Source organism: Nanorana parkeri, unplaced genomic scaffold (assembly GCF_000935625.1).
Source record: "Nanorana parkeri isolate BGI_ZX_2015 unplaced genomic scaffold, ASM93562v1 scaffold2134, whole genome shotgun sequence".
NCBI classification, from domain to species: domain Eukaryota; kingdom Metazoa; phylum Chordata; class Amphibia; order Anura; family Dicroglossidae; genus Nanorana; species Nanorana parkeri.
The window spans coordinates 177,806-188,545 of record NW_017308402.1 but is presented as its reverse complement, the minus strand read 5'-3'; the positions used below and the strand labels follow the sequence as shown (position 1 = coordinate 188,545).

The window sequence follows — 10,740 nt, the reverse complement described above, 5'->3', positions numbered from 1 at the left end:
GCCCTGCATTAAAAGCGAAAGCCTTGCCATATGTGAACATACATTCTGCATCTTCCAGGTGAAATCTCGATGGAAAAGGTTAAGGTGAAAAGATATGTCTCCGGTAAAAGACCAGACTATGCACCTATGGAATCCTCTGACGAAGAAGATGAGGAGTTCCAGTTCATTAAGAAAGGGAAGGAGCAGGAGGCTGAACTGGAAGAACAGCCAGAAGAAAGCACCAGCGATCCACGTCTGCGCCGGTTACAGAACCGCATGAATGAGGATGTAGAAGAGAGGTAATGGATTCATTTAAAATTGTTTCAACAAGTACAGATAGTTGTTCAGCTATGCTCTTCAGAAGAGTATATTGTGTGTACCTGGTCCTGATTGTAAACTATTAAAGTACAGTGAAATGTTTATAACATCTTTGACTCCTTTTTCTACACTACATTACTCAAGCTCGATAGTCTGTTCTACCTTGCTGCACAACTGCATGACTTTTATTTTTTTATTGTATAAACAAGTTTTGGAAACATTTTTATAGTGATAACTATATGACCATGTCCACCTGTTCTAGTTATATTCACTCTTGCGTGGTACATTGCAATATCTTGTTCATGAAAGAGTTGTATAGAGTATGCGTTTTCTCCTTGTAGGTTAGCCAGACACCGTAAGATAGTGGAACCAGAAGTGGTGGGCGAAAGCGAGCCGGAATCTGAACCAGGTGAAGAATGGCGAGTTGACAGAGAGGACACCACTGAGGAGGAGGAAGAGGAGGTGGATGATGAGGTGAGTTTTTTTGTGTTTTTGTTTTTACATGACTTATTTGGTTTAAAACTTTTTTAAACCGAAGCAATTTTGAAGACCGGTGATCTGTCGACACTAAGAACTTATCGAGTTCTGCGACCGCCTGACTTCCGGTTTCGTTACAACTAAGAGGTTTGCCCAAGAAAGTTGTTCTGCACGAGTGCCAGCCAAGGCATTGGCCTATACACATACAGCACAGCAATGAAGTAATAAAATGAACTAGGATCACACTAATCCAGCACGTTATTAATCTGAGGTGCCCCACTCAAGCGGCGGCCATATTGAGTGGGGCACGTGAGATTAATAACATGCAGGATTACTGTGATCCTAGTTCATTTTATTACTTCATTGCTGTGCAGTATGTGTATAGGGCAATGCCTTGGCTGGCACTCGTGCAGAACAACTTTCTTGGGCAAACCTCTTAGTTGTAACGAAACCGGAAGTCCGGCGGTCGCAGAACTCGATAAGTTGTCAGTGTCGACAGATCACCGGATAGCAAATGATATTCTGCCACAGAAGACAATTGAGCAGCATTGTCTAATTAGAATACCAAGAAACTGGAAAGTGCCATTGTGCACTATGTCCTGTTGTTGTGCAGACACAGTAGGCATCTCCCAACTCTTTCATACCCCGGGTTTAGTGAACATACGAATGGATCTTCTTCTTGAAGTAAAACAGAAACGCAGAAATTCTGCAACTTAATGAGTCAAGGAAAACCTTCCTGGCAGAAACACGGGGGTTACCATCAATTATGTTTTTAAAATGCTAGTTGGTAGATTAGTCTGCATTAGGCCCCATTCACACTGAGCGGCACTTACCGCGAGCGGATTTCTGCGCAGTCGGGATAGCGCGACTGTTTGGGCGACGTTCCGGCGACCTTCACCGTCGGGCTGCATGCAAAAATAGAAAAATAGCGCGACATCCGTGGGAAAAGGGGTCCTGCACAAGCGACTAGCAACATGGAGCTGTAGAATAGAACAGCTCTATTGAAAATCATTGGTTGAGCGACTTTTCGCTATATCGCGCGGCAAATATGCGCGATATTGCGGCAGAAATCGCACGATTAAACGCTCAGTGCGAATGGGCACTTAGACTGACCTCAGTGTGTCTATCTTTGGTAGGGCCATTGGATTGTAAGCCCCTTTAGGGATCGATAAGAATGAATATGTTAGCATCACATAAATGAGCAATGTAGAGAGAAACTTCTGTAAGTGCTGGCAATTCTGATTTGGTTCACCCTCATGCTTGTATTTTTTCCAGGAAATTGAGAATCGGCGTTGTATGATGCGACAAAAAGCAGAGGAAAGGAAAAATGAGGAGATGGAAGTAATGGAGGTAGAGGATGAATGGAAATCTGGGGCGGAGTCGGAATCTGAGTCGGAATATGAAGAATACACAGACAGTGAAGATGAAATGGAACCAAGACTTAAACCAGTATTCATTAGGAAGTAAGTGAGGGGTACCAATGCATTTTACAAATAAAACAAAAAGCAGTGAAGCAGGTGCCAATATTTGAGCACAAATAAGTCATGACCTCATATTATGTACTTTGCAATACTTCCGTTATTTCTTGACAACATGGTTATAGGTAGTCACCTATACATTTACCAGGTCAGTGGTTTCCGTGAATGTTCTGTTCTAAGTAAGGAAACCTGTCAAGCCTCAAGTTTGGGAGTTGTTATTACAAACTTGATGTATTCTGATCCTTCCCTTACTACTACTTTACTTTGCACCCTCAGATTGAAGTCAGAGTTGGAAACTTTTGTATTTTTCTCTAGATAGCTTCTTATAATGTAAAGCCGCTACACTACTAGGCTTCTGTACCGTGGACCTTAAAGCCCAGTCTAGTATTCATCAAAGCACTGTTTGCTGAAATCTTAATTTTAAGCCGGTAGATCCTAGTTCTCTGATCCAGCTTTTAGAGTTCATTCAGCCTGGTGACCCTACCACGTAGCCAAGTTTTACCAGCCAGTGAAAAATGCAGGTGGATAGGTTGTCTTGTTTCCAGGAATACATGTGTACATACAGTAAGCCCTTGTAATATTGTTAGAATTTGTCAGATCTTTTTTCACACTCGGTAGGTCTGCTTAAGACTTAAACATGAAGGGGGGAATTTATCAAAACTGGAGCAGACAGAATCTGCAGCAGTTTCCCATGACAACCAATCAGTATCTCTCTTCAGTTTGCTCAGGTAAGATTAGAAAATGAGACAGAAGCTGATTGGCTGCAGTGCAAATCTGCTCCAGAATTTTTCTGCTCCAGTTTTGATAAATTCCCTCCAAAGTGTGTTAAGGTAGCACAGAGAGACCCAAAGCATTTTAAGTGGTTTATTGTACACATTCACTTTTGCAGGAAGGATAGAGTAACTGTTCAAGAAAAAGAAGTTGAAGCACAGAAACAGAAGGAGTTAGAGGTTGAAGTTAAGCGCATGGCAGAAGAGAGACGTAAATACACCTTAAAGGTAACTATGTGGAACAAATATATCTGTCTGCCTGCAGTGTAGGCTGGGGCTGCACTACTGATCACAGTTCTCTGCAATTCTGAGTGTTAAAGTGCAACTGCCCAAAACTTTTTTTTTTTTTGGATAGAGTGGAGAGGTATTAGAACACTTGACAGGTTTTTACTGTTGTCTGTACCCCCATTAAGGAGAGTCACCCCTTCCTGGTGACTGAAAGTGAAAGAAAATCCCAAATTTGGGGTTTTCTTCCAAAAAACACACCGGGAGGGATTTCCTCTCACTTCTGTTGTGGCTATCGGGGAGGAAGTGAAATCTCTCCAGTGGGACACAGATGGTAAATCAGGGGTTATATCCCTCCCTACTCTATTCACAACTGAAAAGTTTTGGCTTCAGTTCTACTATATCCACTTGTTGGAAGTCATGCCATGTGTGGCACACCTAATGTTACTACTGCTTGTTTACAGTGGTCATTATCAGAGATTCAATAGCCTGTGTAGCCCTAGACTAAGATTTGCTTGCTTCATCCGCTCCTGCCTTGCAGATTGTAGAGGAGGAGACAAAGAAAGAGATAGAGGAGAACAAGAGGACTCTGGCAGCTCTGGATGCCCTGAACACAGATGATGAGAATGATGAGGAGGAGTACGAAGCCTGGAAGGTTCGAGAACTGAAACGCATTAAACGGGATCGTGAAGAAAGAGAAGCGTATGTTATTTTATTTCATTTTGTTCTACGACTTAACCAGTGTGTACCATAAATGTTTAATAGTGTTTGCTGTGTTCAACAGCACCTTTTATTCATTTTCATTGAACTATCTGAATTTCATTACAAGAGATACCAGTATTTTCTTGCTTGTTTAAGGCACTCTAGCATGCTGCTACAAGGAATGTTATTTTTCTGTAATAGTTATTCCCTACCTATTAACTAATCCTAGTGGATTTAACAGGTTTCATTTTCTGGATGTGCTGAGGCAGCCAAAACAAAACTGCATGTATAATTTTAAACAGGCTCTCCTATCTTTCTCAGTTTATTGTAAGGTGGTTCTTGATCCTTCCGTCTAAAAAAAAAAGAGTATTAGCACGGTGGTTCTCAACCTTTCTAGGGCCCGGGACCCCTTGGTAACATTTGCCAAGTTGTGGTAACCCCCCAACGGTAAAATGTATTATTAGGGATGCACCGATTCTGGTTTTTCGATATCGAGTACATGTACTGATATTTTTTTGTTCGGTACTCACCAATACTGGTTCTGTGTGCCCCGATTACCAAGAAGCCAGGTAGCTGATCATGACTCAGCTTCCTGATTGCCTGGGGAGCTGGTGTTCTATCAAAAGAACACCGGCTTCACTTCTCAAGGCTGCCTGGCTTTGTGACCAATCAGGAACCTAGTTGTGGGCCATAAGGGTGCCGCCCGACTTCCTGATTGGATAGGACGCTGGCTTCACGGTCAATCAAGAAGCCGGCTCCATGCTTCCTCGGAAGTTCCGGTATCGGAGTACTCGCCCAAATACTCAATACTAGTATCAGTTCATCCCTAATATAATTTCATTTTTTATATATATATCTCTTATCTTTTTATATTTGTGATATTTTTTTTCTTTTTATCACTTTTAGTTTTTTAATAGCTTTTTTTATCTTTTTCTTTTTTTTAATTTTATTTCTTATCTTTTTTTTTTTTTAAACTTAACTTTATTGCCGTCACACAGGAGCTAACAAGCCCTTGTGTGATAGCATTTGGAGGTGAAAGGTTCTCTTTATTGAACCTGTCACCTGCAATACAGGAGTTCTAGCACAGCATTGTGCTGGAACTCCTGTGACATCTGAGATGGGAAGGCTGTGTGTATAGTGTTCCCGTCTCACTTTTAACACAGAGCAGAGATCGGAGGTTTTCCGCTCTGCTCTCCAAGTTGAAGAAATTTGCCATGGTCCCGAGTTCCCCAGAAGTGCGGGGGACCCCGAAAACCACGGTGAGGAGGGAGGCAGTCGGCTGGGAGGGAGGCAGAGGGGAAAGGGCCAAGCAGCTATGCGGCCTGCATCTGACAGAGATGACGGTAGCTGCTCCTCCAACTCAGGTACGCGGTCCGTGACTGCATGCCTGACTAGTTAGCCAGCTGCGGGCCACATGGTAACAGTTCGCGGGCCAGGACTTTGAGACCCGTGTTTTAATGGGAAGAAATGTTCTGATAACTGTCTAAAATGGGAATTCCCTTCATTTTGGGTAGATTTCCTCTCACTTCCTGCTGTGTCTCAAATGGTAAGTGAAGGGAAATCCCCACATCATGTACACAGATGGCAGGAAAATCAACCTGATCCCAGCTGCTTATTCTTGCCTTCCCTTGGTTCCCCCACTGCCATCTTCCCACATGGAGAAGAAGCTTTGTGTAAGTTGAAGGAGAATGGGGAGCGAGTCATATGTTCCCCATGCTTAGAAGTAGTGTGTGTGTGTGTGTGTGTGTGTGTGTGTGTGTGTACTTTGCTCCTGCCTGCTGAATGGAGCTGTAGGTGAGTGAAAGTATAGCAAGATTGTGCAGCTAGTGGGGCAAGTATTACTGTGCTTTTCCACTGCATGGACAAGGTATAGGTTCACTTCAAGATACAATTAGGTGAATTTATTCTGCAGCAGTTGCCCATGGCAACCAATCTGTTTCTATCTTTCACAAAGATTTTATTGTATTTTTTCAAGATAACAATTTAGAACGTACATCATAGCATTATACTGAGTACAGCTAGAGTTTTTGATGCTTACAAACAGTTAGGGATCGCGAGATCCGTAAAATAAACAATGAAACACATAAGACGAAAAAATAAAAAATAAAAATAGAACTAAAATTAGGAGAGCATGTTATGACAATCACATAGCTCGCTATGACATGACTTTACGACTAGTATTGTACAGGCCAGGGAGTCCGTTCTAGGTGACCTTCGCCTAGTGAGTGGTATCTCACGGACTTGGCCCTCGAGACTGTTTCTATCTTTCATTGTCAAAGCTTCTCCCAACAAACTGAAGAGAGAAGCTGATTGGTTACTATGGGCAGTTCAAGATTCTGTCTGCTCCCGTTTTGATAAACACCCCCCCTGTGTATTCCTGTTGATGTGATAGATATACTTCACTAGCATAGTGTTATGTCCACAAAACTGCACCTATTTTTTGGCATACTGTAAGTATAATATTTTTTTTGTTCATGTAATAGCATGGAAAAAGAGAAGGCAGAAATAGAACGCATGCGTAATATGACCGAAGAGGAGCGCCGTGCCGAACTTCGTGCCAATGGCAAGATAATAACCAACAAGGCTCTAAAAGGAAAATACAAATTCCTGCAGAAATATTATCACAGAGGAGCTTTCTTCCTGGTAAGAAATGATTCTAGAATTGTACCTTGCACTTTGATTTCATGTAATCACAATCATCCTGCATCTTAACCCCTTCATGACTGAGGCCCTTTGTTCATTTTTTGCACCCATGTTATATTCCACATTTTAGGCCTGAAAATGACGTAAAACCCCCCCAACATTATATATTTTCTGAATGCCAAGACCCTATAGAATAAAATGGTGGTAGTTGAAAATTTTTATGTTGCGCAATATTAGCGCAACTCCTTATTAAACCCCAAAATTTAGTGACAAATTTAATTAAATGCCCCAAAACACAACAAATTACCCATTTTTTTTAATGAAATATAAAAGATGAGGTTACAACGAGTAAAACGATACCCAACATGCCCAGTTTACAGATTGCGTGCGACCGTGAAACGGCGAAAAACTGCAGTACCCCAAAAAGTCAATAAAAGACGCTTTAAAAGCCCCCACAGGTCATCAATTTAGAGATACCCCAAAATACTGGCCCTAGAATTATTGCTCTCACTCCGGCGTGCGCGGCGATACCCAACATGTGTAGCGTGTTCGTCGTTTTCATGCGTAGGCGCACCCGACGCGTGTTTACGTGGCGACGCGCGGGGGCGGGGGGCTTTTAATTTTTTTTTCATTATTATTAGATTTATTTTATGTGATTTTAATTTTAAAAACAGTTTTTTTTCTTTTTTTTTTACTTTACTTTGACTGCTATCACATGGGGGGGCTTGCAAGCCCCCCCATGTAATAGCAGATGGTGGTGACAGGTCCTCTTTAAGGTGATGCTGGGGGTCCAAAAGACCCTCAGTGTCACCTTTACACTGGAAATAAGCTATTGAAGTGCAGATCGCACTTCAATAGCTTATAGCTGGGCTGCAGGAGCCCAGAACTGACAGCCCAGGGACCGGAAGTGATGCAATCTGCATCGCTCCCGGTCCCATAGAACGGGGAGGGGATCGATGAACGGAAGTTCGTCGACCTCCTCCCCAGCTCCCCGCGGACACAAAGATCGCCGGTCCCGGGCCCGTAGGAGGGGCAACGGAGCCCGGGAAGCACGGCGGGGGTGTCCGGCGGGGGGGGGCGGCCCCTTCTTCGGGACGCAGAAGCGATCTGGCGACAGGTAAGTCGCCAGGATCGCTTCTGTTGTAAAGCCGACAGTCGGCTCTACAAGTTTAAACAGAGTCCCGGCGGCAAAAGTCGCCGGGAGTCTGTTTAAACAGCCCCGATGCTGGCGACGTACACTGTACGTCGTCAGTCACGAAGGGGTTAAAGGGGATGGGGGAGTGTCTTTGATTCTACAATCATACCTTGCACTGGGATTTCATTTCATCTAATTGCATCTTAAAGGGGGTGTATAGTGTCTTGCATCTATTGGTTTTTCTTTATTCTGGTCAGCAACATATAAACTATATTTTTTTGCACCACAGAATGAAGATGATGATGTATATAAGAGAGACTTCAGTGCTCCAACATTGGAAGACCACTTCAATAAAACTATCCTACCCAAAGTTATGCAGGTAACATTTTGTATATATTGTACACAAGTATTATGTTGTGTATTGTACTTTTGTGTTCCACTAGATATTTTCCTGCCAATACATCAGCGCATCCTAGGTTTCTTTCCTCCGGTCGAGCGGGTCCAGTCAGTCGAGCGCAGCGAGTGGCCGGTGTCTCTCCTCCCACACCGCTCAGCCGCATATCGCAGTCCGGCAGAGCGATTGTGGGGGCGGACACAGCCCACGCTGTCACAGGAGGCTGAGCTCTCCTTCGTGCACCACTCGCTCAGCCTCCTGTGCTCAGCCTCCTGTGACAGCGTGTCAGAGAGGAGAGCAAACACTCAGCGATCAGTGATCGCCGAGTGTTTGTAAATAATTGACGACCTGGTATGTTTATTTCGGTTTTTAAATTTCTATTTCTGTGTGTGTGTTCGTTATAGATCGATATTTAGAGATAGATATGTCAGGTATACATACTCCTATTTTTTTCTTTGTTCAAAATTGCCGACTAAACAAGGGAAATAGAACAGATTCCTCCATCAGCGCTTATGAGCGTTGATCGAGGAATCTCCTGCTGTTTGCTTTGTATTCTGACAGGTGTCAGAATACCCATACAGCGCTGGCAGCTCATTGGTTACTAGCTCTGTTGGGCCGACTATTTTCCGACATGCTTCTTTGATCAGCTGATTGAGGGATGCCGGTCGGAAAGGTGTTGACAGCGGCACCCACACATCGAATTTCGGTCAGTTCATCAAGAACCAGCCGGAATTCAAAGTGTATACCCGGCTTAATCCCTAAATCCTTTTAAAGTTGAAGTGCACTTTTTAGGTACTTGTAAAACACAAACATATGATTCTATTTAGCATTGAGAAAACAGAGCTAGCTAAAGATTTTGATTTGAGCCACTAGATTTAGATGCATTACATCATCTTTGGAAAATTCTTTCTGATGACACTTATTCATAACCTGTTCTATATTCAGGTCAAAAACTTTGGACGTTCTGGTAGAACAAAATACACTCACTTGGTGGATCAAGACACAACGTCATTTGACTCTGCTTGGGGCCAGGAGAGTGCCCAGAACACCAAGTTCTTTAAACAGAAGGCAGCTGGCGTAAGGGACGTGTTTGAGAGACCTTCTGTGAAGAAAAGGAAAACCACTTAGTGGATCAGTGTGTGGACTTTTCTCATTTTCCTGCGTTCCGGGATAAATTGTTTATGTAAATATTTGTTTTTCTTTTTTTATGAACTTATCAGTACCCAAAACTTTGTCTACAAAGATTATTGTGTAAATATTCACAATGTTCTGTACATCTTTTTAACCTTAAAACCTGTTTGGTTAGTTAAATGTGTCAAGCCTTGTGTAAACTGATTGGCAGGTATTAGAATATGCTGTCGAGCGTTTGGACTATCTGATCATCTGCAGTCTTCTCTAGGTCTGGGAAGGGAATGTTTAATTGGCAGAATAGTCTAGTAATAACATACAGAACCAGTGATTGCAGGCCCTTATGTAAAGCCAATAATTGGATTTTGGTCATGATTGGCAAGTGTACAAAACATTTAGTCAACCAGCTACTTTAGTGATTTCTGAACAATGGGTGCTAGTTTAGCTCCTCTGCACAAAGGTACTCCTTGACATTAGTGTATTTCCATTTTTGTAGCCAAATTGAGATACTTATGTATTATTGCATATAACCTAGGGCAGGCAACTCTGGCCCGTCAGCTGTTGGGGAACTACAAGTCTCACGAGGCATTGCAAGACTGACAGTTACAGGCATGACTCCCAGAGGCATAATGGGATTTGTAGTTAAAGCACAGTTGGAGGGCCGGAGTTATATATCATAACCTAAAGAACAATTCCGGGAGGAGGGAGCAAAGTTAACTCTTGCAGTGGGGCTACCTCCTGTTTTTTTTTTGTCTAGAGACTAAGATGAAAAAGTTATACTCACCTGAACCTCGAAGCCAGCTGGCTGTCACAGCACTCCCTCCAGCAATGGTCTGTCCCTCTGCATCCTCACGTCCTATATACTGTATAGAACGTGATGACTCGGGACCTTAGACTGCTGGAAGGACTGGCCTAACAACAAGCTGGCTCGGAGGATCTGGTGAATATAATGTTATTTTAGTCCCGATAATACAAAATCACCTGCACTTCATTCAGCGACCAGACCTTGAGTAAGAGATTGGTGCTTGAAGTGACAACACGGATGGCGCCGTGTGAGATGCAGTCCATAATAGAAGTCACCAGCACTCGATGATGTGTGCAAAAAGTAAAGCACTTTTTATTCAATCGTCACATGCGTCATACAGCCAACGTTTCGGGGTGACATAGTGGAGTATCTGGTGAAATATGTTATTTTAGTCCCTACACGAAAATGATCAGTTAACCCTTGCAGTGTGGGGGTAGCACCACTGCAAGGGTTAATACATCCCCCCCCGAGTTGTTCTTTAAAAATTGCTGCTTTCATAGAACTTGCTTTTTCTGGAAAGTTTTTCACTGTACAGAATTTCCCTCTGGAATGCAAGGGAGGTGAGGAGATTAATGTTTACCTAAATTAACCCTGTCTGTACTATGATAGCAGATGTCACTTCCAGTTGTAAATTTGATTTAAACCGTCTGCCCTAACAAAGGGTTAAATATCTAGAAGCAGGGTGT

The 10,740-nt window shown here is 42.9% G+C and overlaps 1 protein-coding gene across 1 annotated transcript in view; it reads left to right on the top strand.

Annotated features, from left to right (window-relative positions):
* Positions 1-9,477, top strand: part of MFAP1 (microfibrillar associated protein 1) — a 17,890-nt gene extending 8,413 nt beyond the window's left edge. The window contains exons 2-9 of the mRNA XM_018572786.1: positions 59-278; positions 639-771; positions 2,050-2,237; positions 3,142-3,250; positions 3,789-3,949; positions 6,433-6,592; positions 8,017-8,106; positions 9,067-9,477. Coding sequence (XP_018428288.1) covers positions 59-278; positions 639-771; positions 2,050-2,237; positions 3,142-3,250; positions 3,789-3,949; positions 6,433-6,592; positions 8,017-8,106; positions 9,067-9,249 — 1,244 coding nt within the window. The 3' untranslated portion in view covers positions 9,250-9,477. The remainder of the gene's footprint in view (positions 1-58; positions 279-638; positions 772-2,049; positions 2,238-3,141; positions 3,251-3,788; positions 3,950-6,432; positions 6,593-8,016; positions 8,107-9,066) is intronic.
* The last annotated feature ends 1,263 nt before the right edge of the window (positions 9,478-10,740 follow it).